This window comes from Thamnophis elegans, chromosome 5, assembly GCF_009769535.1.
Source record: "Thamnophis elegans isolate rThaEle1 chromosome 5, rThaEle1.pri, whole genome shotgun sequence".
In the NCBI taxonomy this organism is placed as follows: Eukaryota; Metazoa; Chordata; class Lepidosauria; order Squamata; family Colubridae; genus Thamnophis; species Thamnophis elegans.
Window position 1 is genome coordinate 65,228,962 of NC_045545.1, and position 25,001 is coordinate 65,253,962.

Genomic DNA, 25,001 nt, shown 5'->3' on the forward strand with positions numbered 1-25,001 from the left:
AGTTTACACTCGTGGCAGTTAAAAATTACTGGTGTCTAAAAGCCATTTCATCATCATCAGCCATTCAGTTGTGTCCAACCCATCCGGCCACTTTATAGATCAGCGTTCTCCATTCCCTCTGATTTGCATCACCTGCTTCAGATCTGCCATAGCCCATCCCATGGCTATTTACATTTGGTTTATATGATTCAAATAGCTCAAAATAAGTTCCCTAAGCTACCCATTGCATGGAATCTTACTGGTGTATATACACATTACTTCCTGAAGATTGAGATACATGTAACCTTCAGTGTGACTTACAGTAAAAAAGTCAAAATTTGGAAGACACCTCATCTTCTCTTTTGCCATAGCCTCATGCTTTGTTTGTGTGCATGATCATCCCTACAAACGTTAACAGCATCTCAATTTGTACCCATATTTTTACCATAATGGAGCCCAGAATTCCCATCGTAAGTCATGCTAGTGATAAGCCAAGGCATCCAATAGGACTGAACCTATTTTTAAACCTTTTGCAGTGGTCATTAATGAAGCAATGATTCCTAGGAGTGTGCTTTGCTACAAACCAGCCAAAAAGGCCAAAACTGGAAAGCGTCATCATAAATCGCAGTCACATGACCATGGAACAATGCAACCAGCGACAAAAGTGAGTTAGTTGCCAAGAGTCCAAAACGTGGAGTGGGTGTGTGCTGCCATCAGAACTCCAGAACTAGATCATAATTACCTTCTGCAGGAGGGGGGGGGGGGGAGTGCAATATAACTTTGAATGGCCACTAAGGAACCGATAAAGAACTACCTCTATTTATGATATATAAGGCTTAATGGGACTCCTAGGTGTGTGTGCAATTGGAGCATCACAGCCAATCCTACACCTATCTGTAAAAAAAAAAATAGCCTATTGTATCTAGTACCTCTCAGGTAAAGATACACATAATTATATTTGAAATCCTTTTATTTACTTTTATTTATTAATTTTTTAGGCTGCCCATCTCCTCTACACTTTACCTCTCACTACCATGCTATCTTAACTCTTAAAACTCTCAATTGTGTTTCCAAAAAAAAAGATACATAAGCTAGAATATGAATACTACTACACTACAGGAATGTCAGTTTCCCAGAAATATGGGGATAAGAATGAACTAGTTGTTGGGGATGACATAATATATGTTCAGCCACAGCACCATCCCAGTAATCCAGGGCAAAACATTAGGATTTGATTTATATAATGTTTAGAAACTCAATCGGGAAAAAGTATATGTATAGAAAATATTTGAACCAGAAACGGATGTAATCTGTTAGATTGGGTATTCTATTGCTAAATCACAATTACATTAATATTCTGCTTTTTCAATAGTTTTCTAGGGATAATAATCACTTGGATCATTTGCATGATTGGTATACATATCCCTGTAGTTGGTATTGCTTATAATTATAGTCAGTTGTAGGTTCATCAATTATATATTGAAAAATAGAGCAGACTACTTGGTGCTCCCAGATTCCAAAACAATTATGCAAAATAATCTGGTGTTTCATGTTGTAACGATTTAGAACAGGGTTTTTTGTTTTCTTTTAATATTAAACCTTTTTAAGATAGTAGGCTGCAAGCTGGTTAGTCCTTCCTTCCTTCCCTTCCCTATTTTTTGGTATGCTTTACAGTACTGTAGAAGTCTTGTGTGAATGGAACATAATTTCAAATATTTGAAGAGATATTCCCTATGAGTAACAAATTACTAGGTTGGGTCAAATGAGCTAAAAACATTATTGTGAATAAAATGATTCTATTTTACAGTGGAATAAGGACACAAAGAGAACATTTCTGATCAGTAATTTAAAAACTATTCTTTCTTATATTTAAGAACATCAGTGTCTCCCATAATTATGTTTCTAGTCAGGGTTTAGTTACATATATAGTAATGTTAGTGTATTACTTGACCTCAGAAATGGTGATATTTTCTGAAATAAGTGCATTGCTTCCAATGAATTTATTATCAAATCTAGGATACTTGGTAATTCTTTCTCATCTGTTATGCATTATATTTATTAATCAGAAGTTTCACTGTCTTTATTCAACTTTATTTGTATTTTTTTTAAAAAAATTGGTTTATATATTTCCTGTATTGCATTTATTTTCCAAAACTAAACAGCAGAAAAGGCATAGTAATTCTGAGTTTGCTGTGCAGAATATAAGATGTATCAATGAGAGATTATTATCCACATTGTCATAACAGTGAAAACGCTTATAGAACAAGATCTCAAGATGCTTCAATTCACTTTTATTTTGGAGAAATTTGAGTCTTTAAACAAATTTCCAGTATGTGAAATATATATAATATATGGACAGCTGTTTTAATCAGCAAAACAAGGCACTATTGTAGATTCTCTCTCCATTATACCTGAATGTAACTGCCATAAAATAAGTAACTTCATTTAAACTTAGAACAGATGTATTGTTGGAGATCTCAAGCCTTTCCTTAACTACATCCTACTGGAGGTCCTCTTTTAGATCAGTCAGGTTAACTAGGTGCTGCCACCTGCTGGGCATCCTACAATTAATAAATATTTCTTACTAAACTGCTTATACCTTTTTTCAATTCTGATTCTCAATTACATTTCCAAAATGACCAGTTTTACTTGTCACATTAGTTCAGCAAATCCAATTATGTATTTTCACAATGAATATAATATTTTGGAAAATATTAATATTTATTAACTTTGGAATGAATTTTAATTCATTACTAGCTGCATTACTAATATATAGTAACATCAAGTGTAAATAGTGGGGTAAACTTTCACATGGTGTGTGTATAATTTCAATTTGAAGCCAGCAATATCCTTCACTTGTTTGGTATTGGAGAGACTGGCTGAGCCAGGGGGGAGGAGTCAAGCAGAGAATTAGCCTAGAATTATTACACAGTCACAAGAATTGGAGTTCAATCTCCCCCCCCCCCCACACACATACTCAATGCTGTTGAATCTTACGCAGTCTGGTTCAGATGCAGACTGCAAGTCAGGGAAGATTCCTGTGAAATAGCCATGAACAATAAAATAGCTTATTGAACTCTTCACCTGTGGATCTGATTGTTTGCACCTAACATTTGGTTACATTTATGTGTTCTAGTTGTACACACATTGAAAGATAGTTTTTACATAGAATACTGTTAGTCTTCTGATCTTTCAAACTGTTTTTAAATTTTCTGTTATTCCCAAACATGTATAGGACAAGTATGGAACATATTACATGTCTACATGTTACATATGTAGTTCTAGAATTAATCCAAAGTTTAGTAATTAATTTTAATATAACTAATTTTTGTAATTAATATGTATGTATGTAATTGCATATCTCCAAGAGAATGAAGCAAAGAAGCTACTAAGAAGATACTCCCTGTATAAAACTATTCTACATAAGATACATTAATATACATAGCTATAATTCCAATTTTATTATCTAGAAACATTTAACTAGTTTTCTATATTGGATATAAGTCTTCATTTAAAAATAAGTGTTTATTACTATAAAATTTAGTAAATGAGATTATTAATTATGCAATCTTTGTAATTTAACTGAGTATCTTGACTTCAACCAAATGTTAGCCATTTAGCTTGGCATTATTTTGGGGTAATAAAACCTAAAGCTTGCACCGAATATATGCATATCTCAGCTGAATTTGGAAGGAAACAGGTTTTTTTTTATTTCAGTAAGTCAACTATAATGCTTGTGCAATGTTCCAAAACTCATTAAATTTTAAATTTACTCAAGATTTTTATTATTTACAAACAAGGAATGCAGCAGTATACTAGAATGAGTGCAACAAAATTGAGAACTGAAAACAGTATTAACATTATGAAATTGTCATCAACAGTATTACAGAGAATACCCTCAAGTTTTATTGAACATATATGCCAATGGGGTCCAAAGACATGTATCTAATCCACACCTTCACTGAAATGGAACAAATGAAGCTTTACAACTTTTGAATTTCCAATAACTACTCTTTGATAGCTAAGATTTAAATGATGCCTAAATATCTGCTATTATTTATTTCTGGCTTATATTTCTTCCCACCTAGGAAATTAAACTGGATCTCCCTTAATATCGCATTTTAAACAAAATAGTAAATATATTTTCTAACTAAAATAAATGAAAGCTACTCAATGAATTATAGGTACTAAGTGGAACACAGGACCTAAAGATGCAATACAGCTTTTTTTCCTTGGAAAAACTCAAAATTGTTTGATAAAGTTTTCCTTGTTATGACACCATAGCTCTAGGTTAAATAATAAATACCATCTGTGAAAAATGTCAAAGAAAAAAAGCTGCCTTCTCTGAGATGACGAATATTCATTCACTATCAAAAAACTGCATATATTGTATATGCATTTTCTCCATATTTGAGAATTATGCCCATTTTTCTCTATCTTAATCTCCTGCAACACTATATTTTGCAAAAATAGCCTTAAAATACAAATAGGACATCACCAAAATAAAAGTTCTTGAGAGAGAGCTATTTTGCATTTTAATGTTCCTAAAAAAAAGTTTATAAACTGCACACAGGGATATAATATATATTGGAACACATACTTTTGCATCAGGCAAGATATTCTGTACCCCATTAAGATTATCACCAAAGAATGCTTTCTAGATGCATTCTACTTGAGAAATATCTTCGATAAACATCAATATGTTGTTTGTGGGTGTCAATGACATCTTCAGTTTCCACTTGTGATGGTGAGTATATCCACTTCCATTGAGTCTGAAGAAAATAATTTCTGCTCAATTTATATTCATGTTGAATGTTTATCATTTAAAGCTCAAAGAATATTACCTAGGCCAGTGGTGGCGAACCTATGGCACACATGCCAGAGGTGGCATGTAGAGCTCTCTCTGTGGGTATAAATGCCGTCGCCCCAGCTCTTTCGGATCTCTACCGCGCATGCACACATGCCTCCAGCCGGCCATTGGGTCTCTACTACACATGTGGAAAGCTGTGCATGCGCAGGCTGCACGCACATATGCACAGGCGGCACAAATACATGGACACACACCTTGTAGTTTGGAAGCATGTGCGCACTTTGGGCACGGTCCCTAAAAGCTTCACCATCACTGACCTAGGCTCATCTAACTTAAACAAATAATATCAGCAGCTCAGGTCACATCTTCAAAATTCAAAGTTAGCAACTGACTCACACTTATAATGTTCTTTATAATGGTCGCATTTGATCCTGGGACCATGTGATCCCCTTCTGCGACCTTTTGACAAACAAAGTCAATGGGTAAACCAGATTCACTTAACAAACTTCACTAACTACTGCAGTGATTGATTTAACAACTGTGGCAGCAAAGGTTGTAAAATAGGGCAAAACTCACTTAACAAATGCTTAGCAACATAAATTTTGGGCTCAACTGTGGTCTTATGGTGAGGACTACCTGTATTTCATCATTCTTATCTGAATAAGAATTGACATTTCTTTAAAAAAACGCTCACCTGCCAAATACTTGGTTGACAAGAAACAACTTAGTTTTTGTTCTAAAGAATTTGTGGTTGGGATAGAAAGCTGCCTCTAAAGGCAATACAAGGTAGATCTATATGTACTTAAGAAAGGTAAGTAGCTATGCTTGCTACTAGAGCTTCTTAGAAGTAGGCTAAACTTGAATAAACCTGAATAAAGGAAAGCTGAAATGCCTATATGAAAGTAACGGAAACATTTTATTTTTTTCAGATGCAAGACGAATACAATTTAATGTGTCTGTCCAATACAGATAAAGTATTGGGTAATTTCTCATAAGATGTAACATACAGTTGGCATATATTTTGTGAAAGGTTTGCAAAAGTAATTGTTGATGAGTTGCATTAGCTCAGGTCAATCAGTTCTTTATTTGTGTGTTAAAATGATTTTCCCTAAGCAAGTACAAAATTAAAATGCCATTATTCTTAGCAAGTTGTTGCACAGCTTTGCAATAATTTCATTAGATATGCATCAATTGCAATGTATTACTTTTGTTGACAAAATTACAACAACTCAGTGGTTGAACAATTTCTTTACAGTATCAATAAAACTACATAACTTAGCTGTGGTTTGATTAATGCACTTATGCATTAATTATGATTATGTACATTTTGATTATAAAGGTTAATGAAAAGTTATACGCATAGCTCTACATACAGCCATAGAAAATATAAGGAACAAGTGGTTACACCTAAGAGTTTTATTTAAAAATGTTCCCACTAGCCAAGACATAAATCTTTGTGTAGTGGCAGAATATCCCAGGAGACCAGAATGCATGCAGCAGGTAATGGCTGTTTTGTAGCTGGTCATGACAAATCTTTTGTGAATGTGCAAATTTCTCACCTTTTCTCAGTACATTTACAACGTATTTTTCATTGTGCCCACTGCCTGTCTATTCAATTGGGGGCAAAATAATATAAAATGTCAACGAATATCGTCTTTGATTTTGAGCCACGGTGGTGCAGTAGTTAGAATGCAGTACTGCATGCTACCTCTGCTGACTTCCAGCTGACTGCAATTTGCCAGTTCGAATCTCACCAGGCTCAAGGCTGACTCAGCCTTCCATCCTTCCGAGGTCGGTAAAATGAGGACCCAGATTGTTGGAGGCAATATGCTGACTCTGTAAACTGTTTAGAAAGGGCTGTAAAGCACTGTGAAGCAGTATTTAAGACTAAATGCTATTGCTATTCGTTTTGTCTAATTTGCATTTTCTACAAAATCCAACAATCTTGTAACTTGAAGAAAAGGAATCCAACAACTCTCCTGTACAGAACTTTCAAAAGAGGAAAGTCACAGGAATATGGAAAACTACATTCTTTGTTCCTGTTGCCATTCAAATTTCTTCTTCTCAAGGAATACAGCATTTATAACTAGTGCAACTGGATTGTTCTGATGACTGTGAGACAATTAAAAATCCTTTTATTAATTTTAAATCTGAATAATTTAAATCTACTATAAATTATAGTCCAGTGATTTCATTGAAGTTGAGCGAAGTTCAACTTTCCAATTCACAAAATAATTCATGAGAATCACCATATGTATAGATTCAAGTGCCTTAGATGTCTATAAAAACGATGTTCCTTTGAAAGAAAATTTCAGAATTGGGTAGCACTTGTAATACAATACAAATAGGAATAAAATGATTTGTTAAACAGGCAGGCAGCTAAATCTACACAACTGAAAAATACCAATTGCCAAACAATCATGTACTAGAAGTTTCACCTACCTGAAACTGATTTTTATTCAATAATGTTATCCTCTGGAACTTTTAGACTAAAAACATCAGAAAAAAATTCTGATGAACAAGTACAAAATAACACCATTTTCTGTAACAGATACCCCCTTTGGAAAATATATTGTAGTTATATATTTCTTGTACAGTGCATTTTGACAGGTCTGTAGTTTAATATTAACTGATTTTCTTTATTCTGTGTGCTTCAGTGTCTGACGTGTAGTACTGTACATAAAACTATAATTGTAGTTTTACTGTAATGAATGCAAAAACATTAAAATCTGAATAATTCATAAAACCTCATGCTAGGATTCATCTTAAGAGTGCAAAATGTTAGTACTTTAATTTATTTCTAATGTTTGCTTTCGAACCAGATGGGCAGCACATAATCCAATAAATAAATATTTTAAAAGGGATTTATGATTTCTTAAATTACATGTTTGCATACATATTTATTTCAACATTAATAAAACTCATGACATAACTGAAATTCTAGGATGAGTAAGGTAATAAGTATTGCATCCTAGTTTTAATTGAGAAATTGAAAACCACCATCCGTCATAACTGACATCTTGCTTGGGTTGAAGATATTTTCAGTAATGTACACTGTGAGTTGAACAGTGCATGTCATAAGTTCCTTGACAGAACATAGTAAAGAATACACTAGCACTAACATGTCATATATGTGCACACAAGAAGTACGGATTAATTTTAGAATTTTCATGAAGCATCCAGTACTCCAAACAGAAATAATTAATTGATGGGATGAGACAAAGTAAGAAGTCTAGGCAGTTATGGTTATAATGTTTAAACTGCTTGCACTTTATTATTATTGGGGTGGAGTTTGTGTCTTGCACCCAGATGGAAACATGGGAGGCAAAAACAAGTAAGATTAAAAGTTTTAAATGGCTAAAAATTTGATTTTGGTTTGTAACACATTTCTGTAAGTACTGGCAATTCCCCCCCACCCATATTTTTCACTTAAGATTTAAAGTTGAGCACCATTTCCTATTTAAATCTGACCTCTTCACTAACACTTGGAGGTACAATTAATCTTAACAACATCAAAAAGAGGGAACTAATTGTTAACACTACTTAACAAAGTTACTTTAACAAAACCTCCCAAAAAGGTATCATCGTTATTCCTTCTAGGTTTTTTGTCACTATCATGCCCATTGGAAGACCAGGTATTTTCCATTGAGGATGTCCTTGGCCTCAAGTTTCCCAATGCTGATCTGCACATTATAAACAGCTGAAAAATCTTCTCATAAAGTACTAGTTCTATTTAATTTGTTAATCCCAAAGAATTGTCAAAACTGATATGGAAGAAAAAGTCTCTCTCAATTAATAAACATACCAATTAAATTGGAGAGTTGTTTCCTACTGAAATAAGAAAAAGCTTTTTTACAGTTTTGACACAACACACATTGTTTAGACAATGTTACAAAACAGGCATTGTTTTGTGCAGTATTTCTGCATAATTTTTCCTATCTATGTTATAGTTTAGAGAGCCAATTTGGTGTAGTGGTTAAGGTAGTGGCCTAGAAACCAGGGGACTATGAGTTTTATACCTCCATTAGGTACGAAAGCCAATTGGGTAACTTTGGACCAATCACTCTCACTGAGCCCAACCAACCTTACAAGGGTTGCTGTTGTAGAAACATAGGAAGCAGGAGTAATAAGTATGTGGCTTGAATTATGTATAAAAAGTTGGGATAAAAATCTAATAATTTTATTGTTTCAATATGCACGTTATATAATGAATTGAGTGTCTTACTTTTAACTGCATTTTCCCCCAAAATACTCATTATGCCTTATTGTAATAATTACAATTGAAGGACTGCCTTAAAATGGCATCTAAAAAGAATTTACAAAATATATTTTCTAAAATGTTTGTATTGATCCAATACTGGACATGCATCTAAAATCTATTTATGGATAACTGTGTCTGAAGTATCTGAATCCCTACTCCAATAAAAGAATCAGAGACTAATTGCCAGATTTGGATAACATTCCAATAATAATTTTTATACATGCAACTCATATTGAAATTTGTGGTGTAATAAATGAAATACACAAAGAAACGTTTAACTGGCTTAAAGACAGCAAGTGCTGGCTTAATTTCATAACTAGCTGGGTTCACATGTTACATTTACAGGTAGTCCTTGATTTGCAACTACAATATGGACCAAAAAATGTATTAAATGGTACTACTCATTAAGTGAAGCATTGTACAATCATACTCAATTTTAAAACATTTTTTGCTGCGTTCCTCAGGCAAATCACTATGGTAATTAAACAAGACATCATGTAATCATAAACTTCCAACTTTCCCTGCTGGATCTTCCATTGACTTTGCTTATCATAAAATCCTAAATGGCAAACATGTGACCACAGGACATGGCAACATTGTAAGTATGCAACATTTGCCAAGTGCCAAATCATTGAGGGTGGAGACATTGTGATAGTTAAGTGTAAGAGTAACTTTTTTCAGTGCCATCACAACTTTGAGCAGTTGCTAAAAAAATAGCTGTAAGTTGAGGGCTAACTGTATATCACTGATAAACAAATTCTGATTAAGCAAACAACAGCTGGGTTCATAAAGACCAAGTCAAAATGATGATTAAATTTCCTAGTTTGGGTAATGAAATGTCTGCAAGAAAACAACCACGCTCAGAGAACCTATTGAGTCAAAATCAAACAAAGTACATTAAAAACCAGTCAGCACCTGATGTTTATAATATATTTAATAGTGAAAGTTAAATTATATTGTAGGTTTCACCAAATTCCCAAAACATGACCTGAAAAAAGAGAATCAGCTATTTGATGCCAGCTATTTTAAATTGTTTTTTTCCTATCTTTTTGTTCTCTTTTATGCATCAGTGCTTATTTTCTGCTTAAATCCTACGTTTCTTGTGAAATTTTGGTTCTAAATAAATCTTTCTGTAACTACACATTTAAGATTATGTTACACCTGTCTGTTCCCCACCTGAATGTAATCTATAATCATTTTGGAATAAACTAATTTTTCTTATGTTATTTAGTAAAGCATACTGTATACCGATGGGGTAACATTATACATTCTTGCTCTATACCAACAAGAATATTTTTAAATAGAACTGTTTGAAAAAGCTATAAATTTCTAATCAAAATTTACAAAAATTTATTAGAAGTATATTCATGTGGTGCAGTTAAAATATCAGTTTTTAATGGTTTAAATCATATTTTAACATACACATTTTGTGCAAATCTTCACGATAGTAACAGCATCAAACATATCCAACAGTGCTTGTTAACTCCTGGCTTGTCAAAGGATGCCGCTGAAGTCCTAACCCAGTGCCTGGAAGAAGTGCAGGTCTAGATGGGGAGGAACAGATTAAGGGTCAGTCCTAACAAGTTCTGACCACAGACTATGTCTATTTACCGCTGCCCCACTCCCATCCAGAAGGATTCTTTGTTGACTCTCAAATCAGACTGCATTTCCCTATAGGAGACTTGTATGCAATCTGGGGGTCCATTTGAAGTTTTAGCTTCTGCTCATAGAACAAAATGTAAGCTGTGGCCAAGATGTCCTTTGAACAGGTACATCTAATAAACCAGTTGTAATTTTCCTGGACCAAGAGACTCTTTAGAGTCATCTATATCATATTACCTCATGATTGGATTAAGGTAGCATGCTTTACACAGGGATGCCCTTAAAGAACATTATGAGGCTACACCTGGTTCAGAATGCATGGGAAAGACATTGATGTGGGCATCATGTTATGCACATGTGAATCAATTACTTTGCAAGCTGCACTGCTTGCCAGTTGGCTTCCATGTTTGTTCAATTCAAGGTGCTAGTTATCACCTTCAAAGCTCTTCATGTCATAGGGCTTAGCTATCTGAGGAACAGTTTGTCTTCAAGTTATCTTTGCCTGTCTGATTCAATCCAGCAGGCTGAATGTACTCTGGATCCTGTCAATTAAAGAATGTCATTCTGAAGGAAAATATACTGTATTGCACTATGGAATAATATCTCCCCATGCCCATTTGGGTGATCTCATTGTAATATCATTCAGATAACTACTGAAGATCTGGCTGTTCTCCCAGGCATACAGGATAGGGAATTGTGGTATCTTTTTTGTTTTATTATGTTTTGGTTTGGTTTTTGTTTTTCTGGTCAGCTGTATTTTTATACGTTTGTTTTTGATTGGAAGTAAGAGTGGTTTGAAGGTTGGGAGGCCTAGCAAGTAAATTAATAATAGTTCCCTATTAGCTAATTTCCAATACCTCCTCTTTATGTAAATTCATTCAATCTCACTATTTCCAACAAGGCTTACTCTTAATTATCACTAACAATTTCAAAGCAAGTTATCTATTTCTGTAGTAAGGTATTGCTGCAACTATTAAGATTATCAGATTTCCAATTCAAAAAATATCACTTTTATAGTATGCTTGCTCTTTAACCATCAATTTAAAGCGAATATGTGTAAAATTAAAACAAGGAGCAGCATTATTATTCAACTAATATATGCTAAAAACAATTTTCAAAGTGACAGTAAGTTTAATCATTATTATCCTTGGCATACTGATATGTGGTATGTCTCACTTCTATAAGGGTTTGATTTTCTGATGCTCTGTTTTTATGTAAAAGATATTCTATCCTTCAATTAAGAATGTTCCATGTTTAATCAAATTAATGTTTTTCAATGAAAATTACAGAAAAAACCTATTGAATCTAATTAGACCTATAATGGATCCCAGCACAAGAGGAACCTATCTCTGGAAGGTGAATTCTTCCATTTCCAGCAAGTTTAATTTTTATTTACAATATCCTCATACCATTTTCAAGATTCAAAGAAATGGCTTCTCAAAAAGTTACTAGTGAAGAATAAGGTCTACTCCCCATCGCCAGCTTACACAAATTTCTAGGACACTTTTAACCTTACTGAACCTTTAACACAGGTTCCAAAATTCACTTTAACTTGCATTATGGAGACAAGAAATTTTCTGTGGCTGATATCAGACATTACTATATTAAGATTCAATCTTTGTTAATCATAACGTTCTTGTGCATGTGTGAAGAAAAGCTCTGGTTCCTCTCCTAACAAACAGAATCATATGTTGCAGTTTGTTCTTCACTTCTATCTGGTCTTCGGGTATATATATATATAGAAATCATACTAGTGTATGATTTTTAAGATATTAAAAACTACTGAAGTAATGAGATATCCAACACCATCTGCAAAGCAATATTAAATAATTATATATAAGAATCTCACACTTCTGTAATATTTTCTAGAACAGCAGTCACCAACTGGTGGTCCATGAGAAAATTTTGGTGGTCCACAGAAAAATTATTTGCATTTTTATATTGCACTAAATACTATTTATCTTTTTAAAAAACTATATTAGTGGTCCGCAGGATTTAAAATTATGAATTTAGTGCTCCCTGAGGTCCAAAAGGTTGGTGACCCCTGTTCTAGAATACGCAGAAGTATGCTAATAATCTCATCTCAAATACTATGACAGTCATATAGTTAAATAAGAAACTCAGCACTTTAATTGCAATTCGCACCGTGAAAAGCAATGCTGAGATGCAATTTTAAGTATCAAGTAAGTCACACATTATTTTCTTAATCAATTGTTCCATTAAAATATCTAGCTGGAACCAAAGATATCACTCTGCTCACACACAAAATTGCAGCTCATGAAAGTTTTATATTAGTAGTTGAAGTATTTTTCTTCATGGAGAGGAACTTTTTGATTCAACCTCTCAGTGAGCTGGACCCTCATGTACTGAAAACAATGAGGCAATTTCTGAATGATTCCTTTGTCTTCCAAAAATCTGTCTTTGAAGACATGGGAACTTACCAGAGCAACATGTGAGACCATACTCAAGGCTGCAGCAAAACAGGAAATCAATGAAACTGTCTCTCCATTCCCTTTCACCCATAAACTAATGGGGCTTTATTTATGGAACAGCTAATCTGGATTCAACTGAGATTTTTTGCTTCACCGAAACGATTCCCCCCATTAAATAACGATTTTCAAAATAAAAAGAAATTTTCATTTCCTAGTCAGATCACCAACCCAAATTCTGTATTTTTATTGGCCTTTGCTGTTGAAGTACACCAAACAATTAAAAATAGATAGCTCAAATCTTCAGAAAGACAGCTTTATTAACAAGAGGCTTAGTAAGTTTAACAGTGTAGTACAATCAATCATGTCATTTTTTCAGGAGTGCACCATCTCAGTTCCTGTCAAAGCAATTTCAAATCCATGAATTACAATAGTTGTAATGCAGCCACCTCTTCATTGCAACACCTTCACACCGTCTTTCAAAGAATTACTGAACTGCAAAATTCCTCTCCTGATGTAGCATTCAATAGGCTTTTGCATCCATCTTACACAATGGGTGAATAGAACAGTCGCCACTTGCATTTCTATATCAAAACAGGCTGTGCACTTCAAATGTTCCATCATACACAACTCAAAAGATACTGTTTAACTAGGAACAGAATAGCTTTTAAGTTGTTTAAAATACAATGATTTTCAAAGGGTTTTTCAAACAACTTATTTCAATCTTTCCATTTTTGAACTCTTAATCATGAATAGTCCAAATTTCTACTTTGATTTGTCTATATAATGGTATTTTCTCTTTCCTAAGAAAATCCTACTTAAAAAAACAACACTACATAGAGATTGAAAGTGAAAATATAAGCCATTGTAAAGACTGTAAGAACTCAAATGTACTGGGATATGTTTGCAAAGCTTTAATGTCTTAAGTGATCCATAGTAATAATTCACAAAAGTTCAAGAAGTAATAGTAACACAAATGATTACTAACATTAACACTTCGCATCAGTCCCTTATGTTCACGTTTTAAACCAAGAGATTTCATAAGAATGTGATTCAAAAAGATACACAACATACACAGTGTACAAAAACCAAATGATAAGCATCCTATTCCAATTGTAACATACAATCCTAACAAAACCATCTAATCAAACAATTTTTTTCAAGTTATGGCATTGCATGGCACCTTCACGTATTCATTTTAATCATACAGTGAATAAACATGAAGAACGACAACAAGGGTACCTGCACTTGTGGCAAATATATTCTATATCAGTTGCAATAATAACTAAAATTATTCCACAAAAAAGCTGGAATTTTACGGATTGTTCTGTTCATATATAGGAAAACCACCTATCTCTGTAATTTCACTGTCCATATAACCAAGAATCTTTGAAAACAAGTACATAAACAATCTGTGTATACTTTGACTTTATTCAGTTGCAAAGTAATGCTTTAAAAACAGAAAAATCTTTGACTCGTGTAAACAAAGAAATTCAGCCAGCTTTTAACCAACTCTAGGAATATCTAGCTTCTATTTTACAATGGCTTCAATAGCACCCACTAAGAGATCACTAACTTCATCATGACAATTTTCTTCAACTTTCCTAACTTTCAAGGAACCAATCTGGACTCCATGATGAATATTTCATGGTCAATTAAGCATTAGAAAACTTCTCTATTAATGAGAATCCTTTTCCATATATCTGTACTGGCAGAACTGCACATCTACTCTGATGCATATTTTCTCTTTCAGCAATTGTTCTGTAAACAGTTAAACCAGTGTTCTCATTTTTATCAAAACAAATTTGAAGTTTAAACAAATTATAGTTTCTACCTGGAGCTACTATAAAACAGTCTGAATGCATAAATCACAGCACTAATATCTAATCTACAAGGATGTTATACTCCAACTAACCTAGAACAAGCTTGACCTTTCGTGAGCCTATTGGTCTGTCATTCAGATCAACAACAGCTGCCATTGCTTCATCACGAGATTCAAATGCAACCATTGCTTCACCTGTAGGCATGCCTTTCTCACTGTACTTTAAACACACTGAACCTGGAATTACTTGATAACCATAGAAAAAATCCAAAATTTCATCCACTGATACAGTAAAGGGCATATTTTGAACTTTAATGACAGTAGGCCCCGGTTTACCAGACCCAGCTCCAAACCCAGGTGGCCCAGTCATATGCATATTTCCAGGTCCAGGTCCAGGTCCAAACCCTGGAGGTCCACTCATATGTCCAAGCCCAGTATTAAGACCTGGAGGTCCACTACCAAAATTAGGAGGACCAGTTAAATTACCAGGACCATTCCCAAAATTCTGAGGACCTCCTCCAAAACCAGAGGGGCCTGTTAAATTACTAGGCCCACCTCCAAAACCTGGGACATCAATACCTGCACCAGGCAGAACAGGCAAGCCACTGCTTCCAATAGCAGGCATTCCTGGCCTGGAGTCACCAAAACCACCTCCTCCTATTCCTGGTGGTGGAAGAGGAGGACCAAATACATTAGAACCACTGAAATTGCCAGGAAAATGAAAAGGAGGACCACTCTTTGCATCTTTTGAACTACCACTTAAGAAAGAATGCTCATCCCCACCAGCATTCTGTACTCCTGGCATTGCTGCACCCCCTTGTAATGGCATTTTCAACAATTTTTTCCCCTGAGGAGGAGGATTTCTCTCAATTTCTCTCATTTCTTCAAGAGAAATCACTCTCAACACAACATCTCTCCCATTCAGTTTCTTTCGATGTAGGCGCTCTGACTTACGAGCATCTTCTTCAGTTTTGAATTGGACCAGCGCTTGTCCTAATCCTTGTCCATTAGTATCAACAAGTATCTGTATGGAACTCTCCTCTATTGCCAGCCCCTCAAGAAATTGAAGAATTTCCATTTTGGTAATATTGTAGGGGATATTAGATATGTGTGCACAGAGTTTAGATGGGCTGGTCTCTCCTTCTGCATTTATCATAATTTCTCTCTGATCATAGTTGAAATTCTGTAGTCTTTTCCGTATCATATCTATTTTTTCTAACATAGCTTTTTTAGTTATGGGATGAACTTGAATGAAACGATTTCCTATGTATTGCTTATGATGACACAAAGCTGCTTTATAGTCAGTTTCATTTCTGAATTCAACAAAACCTTCACCAAGTGCTTTCCCATTGGGTCCATAAGCTATGTAAATACTGTCTTCCACAATATCTAGTTTTTTAAAGAAATCAATTACATGTTTGTTCTCAGATTCAAAGGGAAGACCTTTCAAATAAACGCAGAAACCCTGATCATGTGGAGACCTGGATCTTGATCTTTTCTGTCCATTAGGAGATTTGGACATAGAGAGATTTTGAGGAGGAAGGTTTTGTCCAGAAGGACCCATAGTTTGCTTGAATGTGATATGACCTCCTGCAGAAACCCACTGTCTCTCTGTTGCCGGACTAACTTCGACATAACGCTGAATCATCAGCATCCTGTTTCTTTTCAAGGCTTCAAAAGTATCTTGAGGAGAGCAAAACTTAACTAGTCCATTTCCATTATTGCGCCCCACATGATCTTTCAGAATATGTACTGCATCCACACGGAGTCCATGGAAAAAATCTTTGACATCAGACTCTGTTGCTGAAAATGGCATTCCATGAACACTGACATACAAATCGTCTGGATTGATAGGAAGAGGTTTCACACTACTTTGAGAATTGATCTGAATAGCATTTATAGGATTCATGAACATTGGATTCAAGTTACTGTTTAAATTCATTGCTGTTCCAGATCCATTCATTCCAGCAGGCAAAGGAGCAACAGGTGGGGGATTCATAGGAGGCATTCCTGATAAAGGAGGCAGAGATGTTATAGGTGGGACAGGAGGCACAGGAGGTATTGGGGGGACAGGAGGCACAGGAGGCAATGTAGGAACAGGAGGAGGAACAGGTATGGGAGGAATAGAAGGCATTGGGGGCAATGATGGTAAAGCTGGAATAGGAGGTATTGGTGGAGGTGGAACTGTGTTCATTGGCGATGCAGTACTAGATATAGTAGAGCTAAAAGTGGGGCTTCCAAAAGTAACACCCAAATTGGGAGGTGCAGTTCCCATACTAGCAGTGGAAAATGTTGGTATGTTTTTGTTGCTTTCATGAACTGAAGTAGCTGCAGTTACAACACTAGGAGAAGGGCTGTTAAAATTAGATACTGTAGTAGAAAGAGTCACTCTACTGCTTATTCCAGAACTAGGTGGTGGAACAGATCTGCTAGCATTTGCTGGCGGTATATCTAGATTTGCTGTTTCAAAACGCCTACGACTGAGTTCAATCATGTTTTGCATTTCAGTTTTACTGCTCAGCAACAGGGTGACTTTGGACCCTTTAATGGTACCACCTGTGCGCATCATACCAAGCCTTGCATCTTCATCAGTGGCAAAGACGATGAAAGCCTCACCCATCTCACCCCCTACAATATGCACGCCCCCATCAGGAATGGTCAATCCAGAGAAGAAGTGACGAATGTCCATAGTCCCCGCCACAATTGGGAGACCTTGTAAGCGGATGACCACAGCCATGCTGCGCTGAAATACACACACCTGCAGATGAGAAAAGCAACGACTAGGTCAGACTATTCATGACACCACATGTTTAACCTAGAAATCATTACTTTTTAATGTACCTCAAGATCTTGAATGAGAATTCTATTTTCTACATCTATTTACATGGTACTTTCTACACAGACTAATATAAAAGCAAGATAATAACAAGTCTTTCATGTAAACTGCAACATGAAGTGACAAAGCTTAAATCCAATCAAAAATTGGCACCAAAAAAAGAAAAACCCTCCAAGAAAGCATCAAACCAGAACTTTACGTAATCCAATCCACAAACTGCATTTAAAGCAGGCTGGAGAAATTATAAATCAAAGTTTATATTTCAGGCCCAAACTATAACAAAAAGTTTTTTAAAGATAAGCAGGCATTAAAACCACAATTCTAGATATCCAATCACTTAGCATCTTTGCATCCTGTTCATGGGCCCTCTTCATCCCTTGGTAGTTTCCTTTTCTCTCCTATAGTAATTTCTTTGTGTACACTAGAAGTTTTGACACTGTATTTGGACAAAAAACTTTTGAATTTCTAGCCACTATAGAACCTTCCATTTTATAGGAATAGGCTCAAAACCAACAGTTCATTCTTATTTCTCAGTCTGTATAAAACCAATGTTAGATCTTTCTGCTACTAACAGTATTAAAATATAGCCATGAACATCTCTGATTCTGCTAAGTAGCAATGATACAAATATTTCTATAATGAAAGATCAGGTATATCTATGAATGAATACACTATCAAGAATTATTATTTAACATATGGTTTAACATGGAAATCCTCTTCCAAATAATATTAAAAAGAATGCTGGGATTCAAAAAATCTGCTATTAGAATTCATCATTTCAAAAATCCCAATCTTTAAAAGCATTTTCATGAAGGGGACTACTTTTCCCTCTATCCATCTACCTGCCTGTTTACTTAATTAAGTAGAAAGGGATCTTTTGGAAGTCCACCTCCAAAACTGTCAAAAATTTACCCATCGAATACACAAGAGAGAATCCTCTACTACGGAGTTCCCTAGCTATAGAATACATTCTCCAAGGAGATTTGTTCAGGCCATATTACCGTAGAATTTAAGAACTGTATAAAAACTCATCTTTCATCAAATTTTTACTTGACTGAGTTTTGATTTTAAATTTGCCTTGTTTTTAATTATTTCTTGCTTTATAATTTGCATTTCTAATATTGTACATTCAATTGATACAATTTGCCTTGGATTTTACATAGACAGAAAAGTGAGACAAAAAATAAAATGGGAGGAACCCTTCCTTATTTAATTAAAGTCTCCTTATGGTTGCAGAGAACATTAATTTGAAACAAAAAAACTAATAGTCCTAAGAATGAAAGCTCAACCAATGCCTTAGAATTTATAACACAGATAAAATAAGACAGGAAACTAATAAAAGTTCATGTTGCTAGAATATTCAAAACAAAATTTAGTTTCTTCTTTAAATTATATGTGTGCATTTACATCTCTCTCTCTCTCTCCATTGTATTCATCAATACAGGTAATTCTCTACTTACAAAAGTTCATTTAATGAATGTTCAAAGTTCAACATACCAAAAAAATGGCTTACGACTGTTTTTCACACTTACAACCGTTGAAGCATCCCCATGATCACATGATCAAAATTCAGATGCTTGGCAACTGACTTATATTTATGATGGTTGCAATATCCTAATGTGACCTTTTGCGACCTTCTGACAAGCAAGTCAATAAAGTCATAGTCACTTAATAAACATGTTACTAACTTAACAACTGCAATGATTTACTTAACAACTGTGGCATGAAAGTTCGTAAACTGGGGCAAAATTCACTTAACAAATGTCTCACTTAGCAACCAACATTTTGGGCTCAATTGCAGCCATAAGTTAAGGACTACCTGTATATGACACACTGAGAAGATATTGAAATTGGGAATGGTAAGACTATGATGGTCTACAAATTCTGCAAAACATGTAGATATCCAATCACTTGCAACATCATAAATTCTGCTATTAAAATTGAGATTAATACCGTGTTTCCCCGAAATTACATGTCCTGATAATAAGACCATGCCATATTTTTCCTGTGGACAAAAATATACGCCCTCCTGGGATAAAATGGAAAGGTTGTGTATCGATGGTGGGACATGGAGACTGAAAGAAGCGTTGCTGATTGTGGACACATATTGTATATAAGATTTGTCTGAACTCTAACTCAAATTGCGCATGAATTGTTTTCCTGGGCGAGGAGAGCGGAGATTGCGATCTTTTTGAGTTGTGGTCTGGGACGAACGGAGTTGGGAGGCGCGTGGGAGAGGGAAGGGTAGCGAAAGCTTAATTAGACTACCTGGGGCTAGAATGCAAGCTGATGTTTGTTTGAGTTGCTATTTCAATATAAGGTCAAGAAAGATTGGTCGGAGAGTCTTCAGGAAAGTGGAGTAAATATGGGAGGAGCAATGGATGCGGATAAAATATATATGTGGATATGGATAAAGGCAGGGTGGAAGGTAAAAAAATTTACATGTGGAGGTGGGTAAGGATAGAAAGGGAGGTGTTGGAAATGAAAAATGAAAGAAGTACTTGAGTTTAATGGTTTCATAGAAAGGTTTGGATATTCGGATAAAAAAGAGATAAATTAAAGGTCTGAATAGATAGACAAAGCAATGAGACTTTTAGTTGGGGAATCCTAATTGATCAACTTACCTGGCTCTAATACAGTTTGAAACCCTGCAAGTAGTAAAATAACCGAAATTTGGAATGAGCTACATTGTTTAAGATTTACAGATAATGGGAAGCTGTGTTAACGTAGTGGGTTCATTGACCCTTCTTGTTTCTCCTTTCTTTTTGTGTGTGTGTGTGTGTTTTTTTATTTTGTATTTTTTACTACTCTCTTTTTTTTTTCTTTGGCTTTACTTTTATTTTATTTTTTATAATTTTAAAGTTAGCTGGCCTTATTATACTCAAATGCTTGTTAAAGAATTATGCCGGGTATGGGACCTGCGAAGCCGTAAGGGGGTTAGGGAGGGGGGATTATAGGGGGGAGGGGGGAGGGTGGAATTACAGTTTCAATTCTTAGAACAATAAGAATTCACTTGTATACTGCGGCTCGTTTTTCTTTTTTCTTTTTTTCTTTTTCTCTTTTAAAACAAACTGAAATGTATGGATACACCAAAGCGAGGAGAAGAGGGAAAGAGGAGGGAGAAGTAAAGAGGGAGTGAGAGGGAATGCAAGGAGGGTGAGATGGAGGGAGGGGGAGATGTCTGAGGGGGAAGGGAAGTAGAAGAGGGGAATGCTGGAGGGGTGAAATGAAAGTTGGAGGGGGAGAAGAGAGGGTGTATGGGGGAATGAAGTGTCATGTTGGGTTTTTTTTTTCTCTTTTTTTTTTTTTACGCACAGTATATAAGTGATTGTATAAAATGAAAATGAAAATGAAATAAATAAAATGTATTTAAAAATAAAAAATAAAAAAAAAATATACGCCCTCCCCCAATAATAAGCCCCCTGGACAACTCCCCCTCCAGCCAGGCAGAGCACCACTCACCGACCCAGTAATATTCCAAAGGCACTAAGCCGCGTGGCACTCTGCCCAGCTGGAAAGAAAGGTTGTGTGAGTACTTGTTCTGCCTCCAGCTCACGTGTCTCACCATGCCCAACTTTCCCTGCAGGGCTGGGCCAGGCCGCCACCGCCCCGCTGCCATCCTCCGAGCATAACCGGCTTCCAAACTCTGGAGATCCGCTGCCGAGTCTTCCAGCAGTGGCCGCTCTGGGACTACGCTCTATGGTTGTGGGCTGTCTGTTGGAAGAGAGTCTTCCCACAGCCAGCCTACAACCATAGAGCGTAGTCCCAGAGCGGCCGCTGCCGGAAGACTCAGCAGCGGATCTCCGGAGTTTGGAAGCTGGTTATGCTTGGAGCATAGCGCCAGTGCCCTGGCCCAGCCCTGCAGGGAGTTGGGTATGGTGAGGCAGGTAGGCACACGAGTTGGAGGCAGAACAAGTGCTCGCGCAACCTCTTTCCAGCTGGACAGAGCAGCATGTGGCTTAGCGCCCTTGGGATATTACTGGGTCGGTGAGTGGCGCTCTGCCTGGCTGGAAAGGGGCGTTGCCGGGCAGCTGCTCATGAGTGTGGTCACCACATGGCAGCTTTGTTGCGCTGCTGCAACAGCGCAACACAGCTGTTTGCCCGAGGCTGTGTCTGGCTCTTTGGACACCTGCTCACAAGAGAGCAGCCACCCGGCAATCCCAAACCAATAACACCCCCCTGATAATAAGGCTCAAGCAAAATTTGGGGGGATCAAAAGAAAACAAGACCCTGGAAACACAGTACTCCCATACCTGAAAAAATGTGTAATAATTAAAAAAACCTTAATGACAAGGAAAAATTGGAGAGGCAGTTTTTGTGTCACCTTATACAACACAATTGGGTTTCCTTTTATTATGTACAAAAGGTTGTGCCAAATCAGAAGGCCAGAAGCATTCTTTATTTGGGGTGTATTGTACTGCGTTGACAACATAAGCTACATCATATCTGAACCTGTACTATGGTTTTCTTCAGGCTACATCAGGGGTGTCATCCTTGTGTTGTTATGGCAGCGTCATGTGATGTATCAGGACTGTTTCCCACTTCATAAACTGGGCATGGGTCTGGCACAGTATGACACATCCGATCTGCGTTTGACAGTCCTGGGCTAGATCATCAAACCACAGACCCATGTGAGCCTTTTTTAAAGTTAGTCAAATTCCTGGTTGGGTGTGCTACCACCACTGAATGCAGATCCTAGTCAGTTTCTATGATTAAGTATTCTATTCAATTCTCAAGCCATTTTCTTTAATGCAAATCAAAATGCAAAATGATACTCCAACGACGTCTAGAGGCAAGCCTGCATCTCCTGAATTTTTAAACCAATATGGTGGGTAGGCAAAATAGTAATCAGTTTTTCATATTATTATCAAATTGGAATTGACAACTGCTCTGGAATTGGTTGCATGCTTTCCTACATAAAAGCTATATGATTATAAAGAGTGACATCAGATGGGGGCTCACATGAATTTCCACTAACCAGAATGTCAAACATGTCATAGGCACCCAAACTGAAAAGCCAGACACAATTAAATATTATTTTGTAATAATATTTAATAATATGTACAAAGGTTATTTTATGTAGTTATTTTTCCTGCTAGCAAATTCTTTATATGTATTAAAATCACTATTGATGAATATTGTTAAAGAAAGTAAATAAAATCTTCCAAATACCATAACAGATATTAATAAAAATGCATTTAAGTTTCAATGGGAGAAATACTGTATCCTAAAAATATAAGTTACTCAAATGGAAGACAGTTCAAAATCCACACAAACTAGTTAACTTTAACTACAAATCTGAGTTGTAAGGCCAATATATATAATAAAAGAGGAATGAGTTTAAAATTGAGTTCCTATGTAATGGTCACATGTAAATATGCCTAATGCTTTAAAAGTTTAAAACATAGAAGCAGTCCAATTTGTCAATATTAAAAATATTTAATATCAAAAGCAAATATTTAGTAGAAAACTAGAAAATTATCTACTGTAACATTGATCATTATTGATCAACCAGGAATAAAAGAGAGGTATTTAAATGCTTAAGACATATATGCCTTTGGACTGTAGAACCTACCATGAAGAAATTTGTAAGTTGAGTGGCAAAACCAAGTGACCTACTCAGTATTTTAGGCAATATAATTGCTTTAGCCTTTTCTTGTATTATAAAGACTTAAGAGGTTTGTTTTGCATTAACAATCCACATAAATATTCACATTTTCCAAAAGATTCAGGTATTATGAATCAAATATTCAAATTCTACTGGTGTTTTTATTCAGATTTTAAGAGATATACTGATTATTAAACAAATTACAGGTTTGAAGACCTAGCCAAAGACATTTGCTTTTCTTTGAGGCCATCATCTGATAGGTTAAACATAAGAAAAGTCATAACAGCAGGTCAACTATTGTGAAAATACGTAAAATATATGTAAGAACACTACAATACATTTCCAAATACAAGTTTTGGCTGTAGGTAAGCTGGAGATTTTTCAAGATCCATATAAATACATTATTTGTATTAAATACTTATGTGCTTAATATAACACATAAGTTACTATAATTTTCAATTACTAAGCAAAATGCAATTACCATCTAAGAAAGTAATTACTAACTGAAAGAATTATATCCAAAACTTTCTCTGCAACCATAAACAATTTTGAGCTACATCTCTCTAATCAAATAATTCGGTCTAATAAATTTGCTCAAAATACTGGGATTTCACAACTTACAATCATTTATTTAGTGACCAAAGTTGCAACGGCACTGAAAATAATGACTTTATGACCAGTTTTCACACTTACTATCATTGCAGCATCTCCATGGTCATATAACCCAAAATTCAGACTCTTGGTAAATGGAATGTATTTATGACAGTTGCATTATCTCAAGATGATGTGGTCAACGTTTTCCACATTCTACAAGCACACTCAATGGGGAAGCCAGATTCATTTAACAACCATGTTACTAACCTAATTGCAGTGATTTATTCCCTGTGGCATGAAAGGCTGTAAAACTAGCAAAACAACTGTCTTGCTTAGAAAAGCTAAGTTTGGATCAGTTGTGGTCGTAGGTTGAGGACTACTTGTATTAAAAGACATTAAAGGTAAAGGTTCCCTCGCACATATGTGCTAGTCATTCCCGACTCTAGGGGGAGGTGCTCATCTCTGTTTTACTGAATAGATATGAGGCATATATAGCTTTAAAAAAACTCAATGACTCTATCTGTTTTCATAATGATAGTAAAAAATTTGTACAATAATGAAGCCTTTTACTAGTTTTCGTATCTTCACCATGCTACTGGCATGTAGTAATGTTTTATATCTTGATAGCTACTCTATATTTCAGATAGAGCAAAATAAAAATAAAGAGAACTATGATAAACCAATTTTATAAAGCTCTAATATTTAAAACCACATATTTTTGTCATAGGGAGCCTATTTAGAACAATTTAAAATGTAAAAAAATAAAAATTATTATTTTAAAATACAAAACAGAATGATTGTATATAAACAGCCTCTTCATATTCAAAGTATAACCAACCAACATATACAAGCACCATAATATTGCATTCTCCAGAAAGACTCTGTCATATATTCAAGAAATGTTCTAAATCTATTACTTTAAAGTAAATTTTTATTTACTTTACCACCTCTCTCATTGAATGTGTGTGTGTGTGTGTGTGTGTGTGTGTGTGTGTGTGTGTATATAAAAAACACTGGGAAATAAAGGAGAAAAAATCTGTACTGTTTTTGGTGGCTGAAA

At 35.4% G+C, this 25,001-nt stretch overlaps 1 protein-coding gene across 6 annotated transcripts in view; it reads right to left on the bottom strand.

Annotated features, from left to right (window-relative positions):
- LOC116509310 (RNA-binding protein 12-like) overlaps window positions 1-25,001 on the bottom strand; it is a 63,597-nt gene that overhangs the window by 35,418 nt on the left and 3,178 nt on the right. Inside the window, exon 3 of one of the 6 annotated variants that reach the window (XM_032218428.1) lies at window positions 17,520-17,661. The exons of 3 other annotated variants lie outside the window; for them this stretch is intronic. Coding sequence is in view for 2 of the 3 variants with exons in the window: in XM_032218430.1 (XP_032074321.1) it covers window positions 15,004-17,640 (2,637 nt within the window). In the remaining variant the exon portion in view is untranslated. Of the gene's footprint in view, window positions 1-15,003; window positions 17,662-25,001 lie in introns of those variants that run through there. 2 more of the 6 variants (XM_032218430.1, XM_032218425.1) reach the window with 2 other exon arrangements.